The sequence below is a fragment of the Macaca fascicularis genome, chromosome 3 (genome assembly GCF_037993035.2).
Source record: "Macaca fascicularis isolate 582-1 chromosome 3, T2T-MFA8v1.1".
Lineage (NCBI taxonomy): Eukaryota > Metazoa > Chordata > Mammalia > Primates > Cercopithecidae > Macaca > Macaca fascicularis.
The window spans coordinates 3,968,893-3,985,744 of record NC_088377.1 but is presented as its reverse complement, the minus strand read 5'-3'; the positions used below and the strand labels follow the sequence as shown (position 1 = coordinate 3,985,744).

Here is a 16,852-nt window from a genome sequence, read left to right as displayed (position 1 = left end):
GCTATTCAGGAGGCTGAGGCAGGAGAATCGCCTGAACCCAGGAGGTGGAGGTTGCAGTGAGCTGAGATCGCGCCACTGCACTCCAGCCTGGGTGACAGCAAGACTGTCTGAAAATAATAATAATGTTAAATAAATTTTAAAAATGTAGGGAACCTTTAAAAATCCTGAGGAGATAGCCCACACACCACTCCTGGTCCATCTTGACCACTGATGCTGGCCTTATGAGGGCCAGGTGTGCACTCCTGGGCGGGGACCCAGGGAGCCTGCGATTTTGACCCTAACGGGGACCAATCTGCACACCTGAGCCAGCCTCTCTGCAGTCCCTGTCCCATCCACGGCAAACCCCCCAGACTTTCTTATGGTCAAGGGTTTGGTGACGCAGCTCTGAGCAAGTCCTCCTGGCCTGGAAAGCTCCTCTGTCCTCACGATGTTGTGGCCTCTGCTGTAAGAACACCTGTCAGGAGACAGTGAAGACCTCCACAACTGTGGGCTCACTGGGTCAAGAGCATTAGCGCCCCGACCCAGGGGCTGACCGAGACCCTATGTCATGGGCATGTGTGCCCAGCTAGGAAGTCCTGAGCCAGCCAGGTTCTCCTGCAGGAGACAGCACCAGCTGAACCACAGCTTGGCCTCCGGGGAGCACTCACAGGCCACGAGGTGGTGGCGCTTGTGGCTGCTGTGAGCGTCTGCCCCGGAGAGGGGCTGTGTCTGGGTGCTCACCAGCGGCTCCAGAGCCTGCCAGGCTCAGCAGACAGACGTTATAGTGCCCCTGATGGGTGCGCGGCGCCAGGCACAGGTGTGCACCTGCTGACTGTGCGGAATTGTGACTCTTAGGACACTTCCATAACTGACTATTTTGACTGCATCGAGAATGACTAGCCTCGGCCACTTCCCCTGCATTTTGCGTAGAGCCCAGGGCCCGGCTCACTCCCGTTGTGACTGTGTGAGACCCTCGCAGAGAGCCAGGGGAGGGGGCAGTTTGAGATTGCTGCAGTGGGGACAGTTGGCATTTAACGTCACTCTTGAAGATCGTTTGTGAGAATTTGGGTGTTTGGGGTTTTTAGTATGGCCTCAAATAGATTGTCAGTGCTACAGCTCCAGAGCTGAGAAGTTGTGTGTGCCACCCCACACGGGTGGATAGGCCTGTGCCCTGCCCTCCCCGAAGCTCACTCACTGTGCCCCTCTCCTGGCTTCTCTCCTGCCTCCCTGCTCAACAAGCTCCTAGAGGCTCCCCGAATATTGTCACTCCCTGGAGCCGCAGAGACTCCCACAGCTCCCTGCTTGGCGCTCTCCTGTGCATCCCGCACAAGCTCCCCCTTCTCCAGTTCGTGATGCACACCCCTGCCCTCTGTAGGTGCTATGTACAGGGCCCTGCCAGCCTCCGAGGCCCACAGGGGCTTCTGGTTCAGGAAGGCTCTGTGATTACCTCAACTCCAAGCCCTCCCTCCCCCAGCCCCAGGTAGCATGCTGGCCCCCTAGCATCCCAAGAACACCAAGTGCCGTTTCCTGGAAGAGTGAGTGCCATTTTCTGTCAAGAGAAGTTTCCACATCTCTGGCCTATGATTGACTGACTCGCTTTTGAAGTCCGTTCAGGAGAGGTCATGCCCATCCCCTTCCTCTACCCGCTGGCCTGCCCTGTTTACTTGGCTGCATAGTGGGAAAAGGGAACTTTTCCACCGGCCCTAAGCAGAGCCTGCTCTCCAGAGACTGGCAGAAAATCAAGTGCCTGGGGAGAGCTGGGTGGAGGGAAAGCCGGAGGCTCCCCTGAGGCCCCGTAGAAGGAGTGCCTTCCGGTCGCTCTGGGAAGCCCTGCCCCTTCCTCCTCCCACCTGCCTCCCTGCCAGTGTCCTCGTGCAGCAGACCTGCAGGAACAATGCCGCCATGGGGGCCTGAGTGTCGGGGACCTCCCAGGCCAACACCACAGCCCAACACGGATGCCACCAACCTGCGGAGAAAAGCCCTTATTAGTGTCCACAGTGACTCTCTCTCCATCCTTTAGGTGGCTCGATGCCAGGGCATAATTCAAGCCATTGCTGAGATGCCCACAGACCAAGAACATGAAGCTGGGCACATCATAATTTCCAAAACAATGTTGTAAAAGAACAAAGCTGTAGGACCCATACTTTCAATTTCAAAACTTACTACAGAACTACAGTAATCAAAACAGTGTGGTACCACCATAAGGCCACGCAGATCAATGGAATAACACTGAGTCTAGAAATGAGCCCACGTGGCTGAGCAAGGGTGCCAAGCCATTCCATGGGGGAAGAATTGTCTGTTTGACAAAAGATGCTGAGACAGACAGACATCCACAAACTCCCATGTTAAACCGTCTACAAAAATTGACCAAAAATCAATCAATGAGTTAAATCTATGCAGATCTCAGAAGAAAACATAGGGGTATATTTCCATGAACCTTGGATTTGCCAATGGATATGACACCCAAAGCATGAGCAACTGCAAAAAAATAAATAAATTTAGACTCCACCAAAACTAGAAACAGCTGTGCATCAAAGAACATTAAGAAAGTAAAGAGACCGGGACCAGTGGCTCATGCCTGTAATCCCAGCAATTTGGGAGGCCGAGGTGGGCAGATCACTTGAGGTCAGGAATTTAAGACCAGCCTGGCCAACATAGTGAAACCCTGTCTCTCCTAAAAATATAAAAAATTAGGCCAGGCACAGTGGCTCACACCTGTAATCCCAGCACTTTTGGGAGGGCGAGGCAGGTGGATCACAAGGTCAGCAGTTTGAGACCAGCCTGGCCAACACTGTGAAACCCCATCTCTGCCAAAAATACAAAAATTAGCCGGGTGTGGTGGTGTGCGCCTGTAATCCCAGTTCCTGGGGAGGCTGAGGCAGGAGAACTGCTTGAACCTGGGAGGCGGAGGTTGCAGTGAGCTGAGATCGTGCCACTGCATTCCAGCCTGGGAGACAGAGCAATACTCTGTCTTTAAAAAAAAAAATTAGCTGGGCGTGGTGTTGGGAACCTGTAATCCCAGCTACTTGGGAAGCTGAGGCAGGAGAATCACTTGAACCCAGGAGGTGAAGGTTGCAGTGAGCCAAGATCGCACCATTGCACTCCAGCCTGGGTGACAGAGTGAGACTCCATCTCAAAAACAAAGAAAAATAAAATAAAATAAAAGATAACCTACAGAATGGGAGAAAATATTTGCAAGTCTTATGATAAGGGTTTAGTATCTTGAACATCTTCTCCCAAAAAATAACCAACGGGAACATGAAAAGATGTTCACTTAACATCACCAATCATTAGAGAAAGGCAAATCAAAACCATAATGATGTAGCAGGACAAGCCACAGACAAAACTCCTCAGACACCGGATTAAAGAAGAGGTTTTTCATTTGGCCGGGAGCGTCAGCAGACTCGCATCTTAAGAGCCGAGCTCCCCGAAGACAGAGTTCCTGGCCCTTTTAAGGGCTTACAACTCTACGGGGTTCCACGTGAAAGGGTCCTGCACATGTGGTTAGAGTGGGGGGGTTAATCTTTTAACCTCAGGCCTGGTCATCAGTGGCACCGGCTGGTCTTGCCACTGCATTCCTGTTGTTTTTCAACTTTTACTTCCTCCTCCTCAGAGACAGGAGATAGTAAGAGAAATGGCTTCTCTCCTCACTCCCCACTTTGAGAACCTCACTCACCAGTGGGAGTTCTCACTCTCATCTTCACTACCCAGGTCTTCCTGCCAGTTCAGTTCCACTGACTCCTAGAGTTACATACTCTGTTTTCCAACAGGGGCTAATCTGCGTCTTTTAGGTCCAAACAGGAGAACCAGGTGTCCTCAGCTGGCAGCAACCCCAACAATGTGTCAATAGTCTTTTTGGATAAGCCGGCAACTGGGGCAGTTACTACCAAAAGTTCAGCACCAGGATCGACAAGAAAATACCCCCGACTGTCATCCTGACCATAGGCTCTTTGGGGGCACTTGAGCCCGGTCCCCCTCGGTCCAATAACCCTTCTGCCAGGTTGAGCAGGGCCCCTTCCTCCTTGTCTGGGGCCTCCTGCTCTGAGTCACCTTATTTTTTTTTATTTTTTATTTTTTGAGACAGGGTCTTGCTCTGTCACCCAGGCTGGACTGCAGTGGCGCGATCTCGGCTCACTGCAAGCTCCGCCTCCCGGGTTCACGCCATTCTCCTGCCTCAGCCTCCCGAGTAGCTGGAATTGTGAAACCCCGTCTCTGCTAAAAACACCTTGTTTTCTTTTTAGCTGAGGGCATTTGTTCTTCTAATGTCCTATTTCTTTACAATAAGCACACTGGTTACGCTGCAGACTCTGACAACCAGGCTGAGTTTCTTTCCCAGGGCCCCCCAACTTCACTTCCCTTGCCTCTTTGGGGGGACTCCTCTGATGGCTGCAGCTAGCAGGTCGGCGTTTCGCCGGGCCTGACGTTCACTCTCTTTGCAGTTTTCCTTATGGCTTACTGCGTCCCTGTTTACAAACACTCGGTGAGCTATTTCTAATAACTGATGTATTCATCCCTGCAGACCCAGCGTGTTTCTGCGGTTTTCTTCTAATGTCTTCTGTGCTTTGACTAACTAAAGCCACGTTGATCATGCGCTGATTTTCAGGGCTATGGGGATCAAAGGGAGTATACAGATGATAGGCCTCGCACAGTCTCTTGTAGAATTGTGCTGGACGCTCTTTTCCCTGAATGACCTCAGAGACCTTGTTAACGTTTGGGGCCTTCTGGGCTCCCTTTTTAATCCTTCCATGAGAGCTTCCCTGTGTCGGTTCAGCCTTTGCACACCCTCTCTTTCATCTGGGTCCCACTGGGGGTCGGTTCCTGGGAACTGGGTCCTCACATACTCTTGGGGGTTTTGGTAACCAGCCGGTACATGTTCCTCTAGCCACTCAGGCGCTGCATGGAGCACTCTCCGCCTTTCGTCTGTGTTAGAGAGGAACATGAGCAGCTGGTGGCAATCAGCCCAGGTGGGGCTATGGGTCCGGATAAGTTTGGAGCAAATCAGTTAGAGCTTGTGGCTTTTCGTATAGGACGGGGTATTGTTGGTCGGCAGAGGTGAAGGGCTGGTACACAAAAACACACCTCTCCACCATGTGCCCGTCCTCATCTGTCCCAGGATACCGCTGCTCTCTCAGGGGCATTTGTACCCAGTTTTGGGTCGTAAATGAGCTGCCAAGGGAGGGGTTTCTCCCGAGGCTTCACCTCCTCTCTTGTCTACTCTGGGTAGGATATGTTTGCGGAGGCGCAAGCATTGTGGGCTCAAGAGGGGGGAGCCTCTCTCCCTGGTAAGGGGAGGGCACCACTGGGATCACTGGTGCCATCTCCTGCAATGGGTCTTCTGGTGTTGGGTTGAACAGAACTTCAGGAGTTGATTTCCCTCAGCGGGTGGAGCGGGATTCTTGGCTGGCTGGCCCTTTGCTACTAGCACTGCTGCTGCCTGCCTGTTTAGCCACTGTGGAGGGTCTAGCACCAGCTGTAACCAAGTGTCTATGTATGGGAACTAGTCTAGGTATCCCTTACCAGTTACCTTGTGCCACACCTTAGAAACAAGGGACCTGTCCAGGCTTCCTTCTGATGGCCAGGCCACTTCTAATGTTGGCCCATCTATTTCACACAAAGTTCTAAGTTTTCCTGGTGTCACAGTAACCCCACAGTCTCCACTAAATCCCTTCTTAAAATTTTTCAACATAGTTCCTAGCGAAGTGGGCTCACTTTGTGTCTGACCCATGTTTCTTCGAAATAAAACACCACGCTCACACCACACACACACCATAGAACGAAGAATGGGTAAGAAGGGCACACATGCACTTTTTCAGTTTACCCCAAACCAGAATAAAAACCAAAATCAGAGTATCCAGAAATCCAAGCCAGGTCAAAACCAAATCCAAAGTATCAGGCAATTCAGGTTAAGTCAAAAACCAAAGTGCCAGTACAGGCACGCCGTGGGTGATCAGGCCACGCTTCTACTCAAATGCAGTGGGCAAGTTCCCAAGACCAGTCTTACCGAGTTTCAGATGTCCGGACTTAAAGTGCCAGTTCCTTCCCGGTGTTCAGCCTCTGCGTGGATTCTCCGGGGGTGTCTGCTGTGCACTGCTCTGACGAGACGTTCCACCGGGGCAAATGCCTACCCGGGAGCGCTCTCAGGATCCGCGTGGCTCCAGCTGGCCTGAGGCCCCACAGGGATGTTCCACAGGGCAGGCCTAAGCGACCTAAGGGGCTGCCTCGACTGTCTGTTAATCACCTCGCTTCCCGGTCAGGGAACCAAGAAATGTAGCAGGACGAGCCGCAGACAAAACTCCTCAGACACCGGATTAAAGAAGGAAGAGGTTTTTCGTTTGGCCGGGAGCGTCAGCAGACTCGCGACTTAAGAACTGAGCTCCCTGAAGAGAGTTCCTGGCCCCTTTAAGGGCTTACAGCGCTAAGAGGTTCCACGTGAAAGGGTGATGCTAGATTGAGAGCACATGTGGTTAGAGTGGGGGTTAACCTTTTAACCTCAGGCCTGGTCATCAGTGGCACCAGCTGGTCTTGCCACGGACTTCATTCCTGTTGTTTTTCAACTTTTACTTCCTCCTCCTCCTCAGAGACAGGACACAGTAAGAGAAATGGCTTCTCTCCTCAGTGAGACACCTCTTGATACACACTAGCATGGCTATAATAATTTAAAACAAGAAAATAACAAGTGTTGATAAGGACCTGGAGAAACTGGAACCCTCGTGCACTGTTGGTGAGAATGGAAATGGGTGAGACCGCTGTGGAACACAGCTTGATGATTCCTCAAAAACAAAACATGGAGGCCGGGCATGGGGGTGCACGCCTGTCATCCCAGCACTTTGGGAGGCCCAGGCAGGCAGATCACCTGAGGTCAGGAGTTCGAGACCAGCTTGGCCAACATGGTGAAACCCCCATCTCTACAAAATATAAAAATTAGCCAGGCAGAGTGGTGCATGCCTGTAATACCAGCTACTTGGGAGGCTAAGGCAGGAGAATTGCTTGAACCCAGGAAGCGGAGGTTGCAGTGAGCTGAGATTGTGCCATTGCACTCCAGCCTGGCAACAGAGTGAGACTCCATCTCAAAAAAAAAATAAATAAATAAAGTCCAGGTGCAGTGGCTCACGCCTGTCATCCCAGTACTTTGGGAGGCCGAGGCAGGTGGATCACGAGGTCAGGAGATTGAGAGCATCCTGGCCAACATGGTGAAACCCCATATCTACAAAATACAAAAATTAGCCAGGTGTGGTGGCGGGCACCTGTAGTCCCAGCTACTCCGGAGGCTGAGGCAGGAGAATGGCATGAACCTGGGAGGCGGAAGTTGCAGTGAGCCGAGATTGCACTACTGCACTCCAGCCTGGGTGACAGAGCCAGACTCTGTCTCCAAAAATAAAAAAATAAAAAAATAAAAATTAAACGTGGAGTTACCACATTACCCAGTAATGCCACTCCTGGGTACACACCCAAGAAAAATGAAAAGAGGTGTCCAAAATAGCCCTGAATGTGCACAACAGATTACTCACAAGGGCTGAAAAGCAGAAACAACCCAAGTCCGACAAATGAGGAACCAAAATGTGCTCTATCCACGAGATAGCTGCTTATTCCGTCACAAAAAGAAACCAAGTACACGTGTTCTGACATGGGTGAAAATACTATGCAAAGTGAAATAAGACACGAGGCCACGATTGTGTGATTCCATTTATATGAAACGTCCAGAATAGGGAGAACCTATTTTAGACAATAGAGACAGAAAGGCGATTAGCAGTTGCCAGGGGAGGAGGAAGACGGGTGGGGAAATGATTGCTTCCTGCGGTGATGAGAGAGTGTTCCGGAACGTGACAGAGGTGGTGTCTACACAACTTTCTGGATGTACTAAATGCCGCTGATCATTTACTTTAAGGTGATTGATTTTTAGGTAAGTTGAATTTCACCTCGATTAAAAAACCCCAAACACACAAACTGCTCCCACCAGCTCAGTCCCGAGCAGACGGCGCTACCCGTGGAGGATGCCCAGCCACCCGGGCTTCTCCCTGCCCGCTTCCCTGTGCCCGTCCTGGACTCTTCTCTCTTTTGCCTTTAATCCACTCTGCCCAGTCATTGCTCGTGTTCTTCCTACCTGGCCGACTTCTCTCAGTATTTCCTTAGTGAAACATCCTAAGAGGAAGTTACATTAGAGAAAAGCGCATTTCATCTCACAGGCCGTAAATAGGGCCATTTAGGAAGCCATGTGTTAATGAGAGGAGACGGATGCTCCTTGCCGTCTGCAGGGATAACGGGTACCAGGCGAGGCAGTTACCAATCCCATGTGTGTTTAGGGCTCAGGAAAGCAAAGGAGAAGCGGGCCAGGGTGGTGGGGCCGCTCCACAGTGCCCAGCGCTCCAGACTTCACTTCTGGTCCCGCTCCTGGGCGGCCACGAAGTTCAGCAAGTCAATGGCGGTGACCACCCCGAACACCATCTGCCGCTGACTGGACTTCCCGGTGCTGTGGTCTGAGGGGAGAACGAGGCAGCGCGTCTGCAGGTGCCACGGGAGGCTGGGCGGGCTGCTGCGGGGCAGGAGGCTCCTGGGGGCCTAGGGGACCTACCTGTGCACCGTGGGGGCCCCAGGGCGGCCTGCTGGAGCCCAGCAGCCAAGGCTGTGGTTTTTTTTTTTTTTCCCGAGACAGAGCCTCACTGTCACCCAGGCTGGAGTGCAGTGGTGCAGTCTTGGCTCACTGCAACCTCCACCTCCTGGGTTCAAGTGATTCTCGTGCCTCAGACTCCCAAGGAGCTGGGACTTCAGGTGCACATCACCACACCCAGCTAATTTTTGTATTTTTAGTAGAGATGGGGTTTTGCCATACTGGCCAGGCTGGCCTCGGACTCCTGACCTCAAGTGATCCACCTGCCTCAGCCTCCCAAAGTGCTGGGATCACAGGCTTGAGCCACTGGGCCTGGCCAAGCCTCTTCTGATATGAGCCCCATGGGGTCCCAGGCCAGGCTCTACCCCCACCCCATGAGTCTCATGGGCCCCAGGCCAGGCTCCACCCACCCCATGAGTCTCATGGGCCCCAGGCCAGGCTCCACCCACCGCATGAGTCCCCTGGGCCCCAGGCCAGGCTCCACCCACCGCATGAGCCCCCTGGGCTCCAGGCCAGGCTCCACCCACTGTATGAGTCCCCTAGGCCCCAGGCCAGGCTCTACCCAGCCCCTCCACCCCATGAGTTCCCTGAGCCCCAGGCCAGGCTCCACCCAGTGCATGTCAGGACGCACCCTTCCCCGGCCCACCATAAGGCTCCTGAGGTGCTCAGGACTTCAGAGCTGGTGTGAGCCTGAAATTCAAGCCTGCTCACAAGGCCGGCACAGTGGCTCACACCTGTGATCCCAGCGCTGTGAAAGGCCAAGGTGGGAGGATCATTTAAGCCCAGAAGTCTGGGACCAGCCTAGGCAACATATCGAGACCCCCATCTCTACAGAATATTTTTTTTTTTTTTTTTTGAAACGGAGTCTCACTGTGTTGCCCAGGCTGGAGTGCAGTGGCCGGATCTCAGCTCACTGCAAGCTCCGCCTCCCGGGTTCACGCCATTCTCCTGCCTCAGCCTCCCGAGTAGCTGGGACTACAGGCGCCCGCCACCTCGCCCGGCTAGTTTTTTGTATTTTTAGTAGAGACGGGGTTTCACTGTGTTAGCCAGGATGGTCTCGATCTCCTGACCTCGTGATCCGCCCACCTCGGCCTCCCAAAGTGCTGGGATTACAGGCTTGAGCCACTGCGCCCGGCCAGAATATTTTTTAAAATAAATTAGTTGAGCATGGTGGCATATGCTTGTGGTCTCGGCTACTTGGGAGACTGAGGCAGAAGGATCAGTTAAGCACAGGAAGTCGAGCCTGCAGCGAGCTGTGATGGCACCACTGCACTCCAGTCTGGGCAACAGAGCAAGACCCTGTCTCTAAAAACAGACAAAAACCCCTTGCCACCACGGGCAGCACACAGCTCCCATCTCTGGCCTGATTCTGTCTTCACCCCTACTGCCTTCTCCTGGCAAGCGTGGGCTCGGTGTTAATGCTGGCCCAGGTTCCCATGATGGTTAATTTGAATACAGATTAACGGGGCCGTGGGGAGCCCAGGCATTGGTCACACATCATTCTGGGTGTGTGTGAGGGGATTTCTCGATTAGCACAAGAGTCAACACGCGTGCTACTGTGGAGGGCCTCACCCAAGCAGCTGAGGCCTGAATAGAACCAAAGGTGGAATTTCCTGCCTTGGGGCTTGAACCGCTGGCTCTCCAGTCTCCAGCTTGCCGCCTCACCCTGCAGATCTCAGGGTCTGTCAGCCTCTGTGATCTCATGAGCCAGTTCCTTAACACAGATCTCATTCCCTCCCTCTCTCCCCTCCCCACACATCGTCTCGGCCCTGCGTCTCCGTCTCCGCGGGACCCTATGCCAGCTGTCATGAGGCACAGAGGGGTGAGCAGGGTGGGGTAAGGAACATCAAGGCAGAGCCCTCGGAGCCCATCCCCACTCTGCCACGGCTGTCACTCCTATCTGTAGGCAGAGGTCCCTACTTAGCACCCCAGGAAAACCAGGGAACCCAGATGAGATCAGCTCCTTGCGTTTCGGGGACACTGAGGCACAGTGACAGTGTTGGAGAAGGGAGCCCTGAGTGCCGCAGGCTTCTGTGGCCCTGAGGCAGTGAACCAGGGCTGGCCGGTGGGCTTTCCGACGACGGCCAGGTGGTGGTATGTTAGGTTTTGGGGGCTGTGCCATCTCTGTTGTGACCACACAGCCCTGACCTGCTCGAAAGCAGCCACAGGCAGTGGTGACAAGCGTGGACATGCTCCAGGAAGACTTGAGTTGGGGACCCTGACATTGGCATTTGCATCTTTTTTTTTTTTTTTTCTGAGATGTTCAAACACAAGTAAATGTGAGATGAAGAGGGGAACCCTCCTACCCAAGCTCGGGGGTGGGTCCAGGGCCCTGGAAAGCCTTCATTTGCCATGGGGAGGCTGTGATTCTGAGCCTGAGAGCCATTCTGAGGGGTGGGTGTTACCTACCTGCAGGCCCCCCCACCACACCTGCCCAGGCCTGGTCCCGCGCTGCAGAGCCAAGGATGGGAGATGGGGTTAGACTCAGGGCCCTCACGGACCAGCCTCAGCCGCCCAGTGCTCACCCACTGCACACAGGCCTGGTGGGTGGGCAGGCTCCGGGCTCCAGGCCCCCTCCCAACTCTTCCTGTGGGCCCTGGGCCGAGGGCTGCCATCTATAACCCAAAACCTGCAAGCGACTCTCCTGGCCTGTGGGGACGCCCGGGGATGTGCTCAGGAGTCGCCAAACCTCACGAGCTCGCTGGGAGCAGGGCTCCGAGGACAGCCCACGAGTGGCTCCTCTGAGACCCACGTGGGGGTTTCCGTTCAGAGCAGCCCCCCGAAGGCCACGAGGCTGTTGGGGCAAACACCTGCCTCTCCAGGGCTGCAGGACATGGCCAGGGTCAGGACTTGAAACTCTTCCAGATGTTTCTGGGCTTGTCCCTGAGAGTCCCCAAGACTGCTGGCCTCCCAGGAGGCAAAGGGCCCTACCCTGTGTGGCCTGAGGGGTCCCTGCAGGAATCACAGGTGCAGCCCACCAGCCGGGGGCATGTGGGAGGCCTGGGCATAAAGACTGGGTGTCACTGAAGGTCGGCACCACCCACTCCCCTAACACCCCGCGGGGGACGGGGGCCCAGCTGCTGCCCATGGCAGAGGCCAGGCTTGGTGGCCTGACCCCAGTGAGAATCCCGTGCACAGAGCAGGTCTCCACTCACACTGGATCTGCTCGTGCACCACCAGGGCGAAGTGGTCCATCTCCAGGATGTGCGAGAGCCTGCCCAGCGTGTCCGTCAGGCGGATCTGCAAGGGAAGCGCGGTCAGTGGGCCCCACCGGTCCCAGGAAAAAGAACACGGGTGACAGGAAAGCATCGCGCAAAAGGATCCTGACCTAGGAATCAGAGGGTGACAGGACACACTGAGAAATACCCTTTGAGGAGGCCAGGCACGACGGCTCACACCTGTAATCCCAGCACTTTGGGAGGCCGAGGAGGGCAGATCACTTGAGGTCACGAGTTCGAGACCAGCCCGGCCAACATGGTGAAACCCTGTCTCTATTAAAAATACAAAAATTAACAGGGCGTGGTGGTGAGTGCCTGCAATCCCAGCTACTCAGGAGGCTGAGGCAGGAGAATCGCTTGAACCTGGGAGGCAGAGGTTACAGTGAGCTGAGATCCGGCCACTGCACTCCAGCCTGGGCAACAGAGGGTGACTCAGTCTCAAAAAATTAAAATTAAAATAAAATAAAATAAAATAAAATAAAAAAATAAAATAAAATAAAAAATACCCTTTGAGGAACTATCAAATTAAGAAAGGGGCTGGGAGTGGTGGCTGTTGCCTATAATCCCAGCACCTTGGGAGCCCAAGGCAGGAGGATAGCTTGAGCCCAGGAGTTTGAAACCAGCCTGGACAACATAGCAAGACCTCATCAAAAATACAAAAACCTAGCCAAGCACGGTGGCGTGTGCCTGTAGTCCCGGCCACTTGGAGGCTGAGGCAGGTGCATTGATTGAGCCTGGGAGTTCAAGGCTGCAGTGAGCCATGATCACGCCACTCAACTCCAGCCTGGGCGGCAGAGCGAGACTCAGTCTTGAGGGGAAATAAAAAACAGGAAGGGACGTGGAGAGGCCTCGAATGCACTGTTACGTCAAAAAGCCAGTGTGAGAGGGCTCTGTGCTGTATGATTCCAACCCTATGATGTCCTATTTAAGGCAAAACTAGTAAAAAAGAGCCGTGGACTCCGGGGTTGGGGGTGGGCTGAACAGCCGGAGTGCAGGGGCGTTTTAGGGTGCGAGCGTTCCTCTGGAGGGTCCTGTGACTCCCATCTGAGGGGAGCTCAAACCTCCACTCACTGTGGCCTTCGCTGCCATCGATTTCCTGGGGAAATGCCACCAGGGCTGCACAAGCCTCTCCTGGGACACAGTGAGGACACTTGCTTATCAGCAACGGGCAGGCAAACCCAGAGGTGGGGCGCACCTCACACTGAACCACCCTCAGGTCTGCGCGGCAGGTGTCCTTCCCGTTTCGATCTGGCAGTAGAGGTGGCTCCCCAGGTAAGCCGTGAGCTCCCGGGGCTCGGAGGGGGCACTGCCTGATCCTGTACCGAATGCTCAGGAGGCAAAGCACCGCGATGTGCCCCACGCTGGTGCCCCGTGCATCCAGAAGCAAGAGTGTGATTTATGGAAAGCCCAACCCCCTGGCGCGCGTTCTTACGAAGGCAGACCCTGCATGTGTCGGAAGACCAAGGAGGCAGCGTTTTCCCGTCGGACAAAAGAACCAGGAGTAACACCCTGGGGAGCCGTGAAGGCCGGGACCTGCCCCGCCCCCCTCACTGTGGGACAGACCCTCGGCCTGGGGACCACAGGAAGGGCCAGCGCCGGGTAGAACATGTGCCCAGGGGATGGGAGCCACTGTTTTCTGTGGTGGTGCCCGGCCTTTGCGTTGGGACAGGGTCTGAAACGAGGTAGCTTCTACTCCTGCTGAAGGCCATCCTATCCCCGCATCCCTTCCCCTTGGGGTCCGGAGCAGAGTGGGACACAGGGAGGCCCCAGAGGTGCTCTGTCCCTGCTGGCCAGGCCCCTCGTGTGGGCCATGGTGAGAGCCTCAGGCCTTGGCGGCAGGTCTGCTAGAGCCCAGTGGGGCAAGCAGGGCAAGTGCGGCTGGGAGCTCAGCTGTGCCCGGGCATCACTGGATGATGACCAAGCCTCCGAACCCCCACGCCCTTGGGAATGAGGCCAGCGGCCACCAGCCCTGCCCTTTAGCTGTCTCAGATCCTGCCAGCTTGAAGATCAAAGTCAGAAAACCAAAGCACCAACCAGAGAGTCTCAATGCAACCACCAGAGAGCCGGCTCAGCACCTCGCCAGGCAAGGGCACCTAATCTGTCCCATTTGTGCAGGGGCCGGAGCGCAGCCCGAGAATCAATACCAAAGGCCACAGACACCATGGAATAGAACTCAGGACTCAGAACGGAGAGGGGCAGACAGGCATGCGACATTGTGCAGCGGGTCGCAGGACGACCACCAGGTCTGTGGGAAGGAGGTAGAAACGGTGAGCACCCCCTAGGCGTCTTCACCCACACAGCCCTGGAGGGTGTGGCTGAGGTGGACCCCCAGCCTGGGGTGGCTGCCTGGGGGTGGGGTGGGGACTCAAGGGGGCACAAGAAGCCTTTGGGGACAACAGATGTGTCACGGGTGACAGCATTGTGGGTGTATATTTATGTCAAAATCACTAAGCTAGGCCAGGCACGGTGGCTCATGCCTGTAATCGCAGCACTTCGGTAGCCTGAGGTGGGTGGATCACGAGGTCAGGAGTTCAAGACCCGCCTGGCCAACATGGTAAAACTCTATCTCTACTAAAAATACAAAAATTGGCTGGGCATGGTGGCACATGCCTGTAATCTCAGCTACACGGGAGGCTGAGGCAGGAGAATCACTTGAACCCGGGAGGCGGAGGTTGCAGTGAGCAGAGATTGCGCCACTGCACTCCAGCCTGGGTGACAGAGCCAGACTCCGTCTCAAAAAAAAAACAAAAAACAAAAAAACAAATCACTAAGCTGTGTGTATTAAATATGTTCATTGTATCCTATAATACCGCAGTCAAGAATGGAAGGGAGAGTGGGGAGGAAGGAGAGAAACTTCTAGCACTGGTGGGTAGTGCTCTCACGTGGTGCTGGGCACCATGACCCCACTCGGTGATCACCAGGGGCTGGACAGTCTCCAGGAGCTCCCCACAGAGCGGGAGGCGATGGCGGCTCCAGAAAGCACAGGAAGCACCCTCGCAGCACAGGTGCTCTGGGGCCGGGACAGCCAGCACGAAGCCGGGAAGGAACACCCTCTAGGTGGGCATGGGGGCTTTGCCCCCAGTGGGCTTGGCAGGGGGCGTCACGGCCCCGCAAGTTTTCTGTGGAGAGGAGACGTGATGGGGGTCCTGCAAGGCCCACTCGGGAGGCGGTGGCAGCTGAATGTGAGAAATGCGTGGATTCGGGTGACGTTTCAGGTGTGTGTATGAGATGGGAAAGAAGTCAAATGTGCGCCGGACACGGTGGCTGACGCCTGTAATCCCAGCACTTTGGGAGGCAGAGGCGGGTGGATCACAAGGTCAGGAGATTGAGACCATCCTGGCTAACACAGTGAAACCCCATCTCTACTAAAAATACAAAAAAAAAAAAAAAAAAAAAATTAGCCAGGCGTCGTGGTGGGCACCCGTAGTCTCAGCTACTCAGGAGGCTGAGGCGGGAGAATGGCGTGAACCCAGGAGGCAGAGCTTGCAATGAGCCGAGATTTCGCCACTGCACTCCAGCCTGAGTGACAGAGACTCCATCTCAAGAAAAAACAAACAAACAAAAAAATACAAAAAATTAGCCGGGCGTGGTGGCAGGCGCCTGTAGTGCCAGCTACTGGGGAGGCTGAGGCAGGAGAATGGTGTGAACCCGGGATGCGGAGCTTGCAGCGAGCCGAAATGGTGCCACTGCACTCCAGCCTAGGCGACAGAGCGAGACTCTGTCTCAAAAAAAAAAAGTCAACTTCGCTCCTACGTTTGGGCAGAACCCTTACCCTTTCCAGTGTCAAGAGCCACACCTCCGTGTCCCAGGGGATGCATGTGGAAAGTCACACGAACTTGCCTGGGCCACCCTCAGAACAGCAGAGGGTGGGTGTCTCAGGACAAGCATGGGGTCTAACCAGCCCGGCAAGGAGCCACCATGGGCTTCTCTCAGAATGTTCTAGCTCTTGTTGGATAACCAAATGCATGCACAGGCAAATGAGGCTGGGCATGAGAAAGATCCCGGCAGATGCCACATGGTGCCGGGGACAGCGTCTCAGAGCAAACGACCTCCTCAAGTCCCTAAGACACGGCTGGTACGGATGCGCCTGCACTGATGAGAGCCTCCTCTCCGGCTGCTGCACCTGTAAAGTGGGTGCTTCTCAGCTTCATGGTTTGAGGGGTGCAGCCAGCTTCGGCCTAAGTGGTGTGGAGGGTCGAGGACCCAGCACCCCCACACAGGAAGTGCCGCATCCTGCCTTCGAGGCCGGGGGGACTCGGGCACCCTCTGCCGTCCCGAAGCACCTGCGTACCTGTTTGAACTGCCCGTAGGTGACTGCGCACCTGTTTGAACTGCCCGTAGGTACCTGTTTGAACTGCCCGTAGGTGACTGCGCACCTGTTTGAACTGCCCGTAGGTGCCTGTTTGAACTGCCCGTAGGTGCCTGTTTGAACTGCCCGTAGGTGACTGAGTACCTGTTTGAACTGCGTGTAGATGACTTTGCCAACTTGGTCTGATGGCTGCACCTTCCCGGCAAGCAGGGACGACAGCATGTTCCCAAGCGTCACCATTCCCAGGATCACCCTGTTGGGGGGGGCAGGCAGGGGTCAGCGCTGGCACCTCACGCCTCCCAGGACGGCGGGGCACACCCTCAGCTGCCCCGGGAGGGGCACTCTCTGGCCACACATGGAAGTCTCTGCCACGAGCCCACACACGGCAGGAACCAGGCCGGGCCCTGACGGGGAGAAAGAAACCAAGAGTCCTTGGACCCTTTCAGCCAGGGTCGAGGGTGACCAGCCGTCAGGTTTCCACGACATGGGGCTCTCAGTGGTCACTGGGCATGTGTGCCCAGGCCTTCTGCTGTCAGACATGTCAAGGATATCTCTCCCTTGCCCCCGAGGTGGGCCCAGGATGGGCTGCACACACACAAAGGGTGGGTGGGCCGAGGTCTGAGGAGTGAGCACGGCAGCCCTGTCCCAGGCTGCTCAGGGACTGACAGGGGGCCTCCAACACCCTGAACATCCGCATGAGGCGGCCCAGGCAGGCCTGTTGGCTGAGCTGCGGGGTCTGCA

The 16,852-nt window shown here is 55.2% G+C and overlaps 1 protein-coding gene and 1 long non-coding RNA gene across 19 annotated transcripts in view; both read right to left on the bottom strand.

The window, feature by feature from the left end:
- Positions 1–6,356, bottom strand: part of LOC141409790 (uncharacterized) — a 31,738-nt gene extending 25,382 nt beyond the window's left edge. For both annotated transcript variants that reach the window (XR_012431962.1, XR_012431961.1), the window contains exon 1: positions 5,981–6,356. This is a non-coding gene — a long non-coding RNA (uncharacterized lncRNA). The remainder of the gene's footprint in view (positions 1–5,980) is intronic.
- A 1,293-nt stretch (positions 6,357–7,649) lies between these two features.
- The window catches only part of CBS (cystathionine beta-synthase), a 28,402-nt gene continuing 19,199 nt past the window's right edge, over positions 7,650–16,852 (bottom strand). For 6 of the 17 annotated variants that reach the window (XR_012431957.1, XR_012431958.1, XM_045389350.2 and 3 more), the window contains exons 15-17: positions 16,256–16,364; positions 11,740–11,824; positions 7,650–8,453 (exon numbers count right to left, since the gene is read on the bottom strand). Coding sequence is in view for 15 of the 17 variants with exons in the window: in XM_045389350.2 (XP_045245285.1) it covers positions 8,350–8,453; positions 11,740–11,824; positions 16,256–16,364 (298 nt within the window). In the remaining 2 variants the exon portion in view is untranslated. Of the gene's footprint in view, positions 8,454–10,993; positions 11,036–11,739; positions 11,825–16,255; positions 16,516–16,852 lie in introns of all 17 variants that reach the window. The other 11 variants (XM_074033944.1, XM_074033945.1, XM_074033947.1 and 8 more) reach the window with 4 other exon arrangements.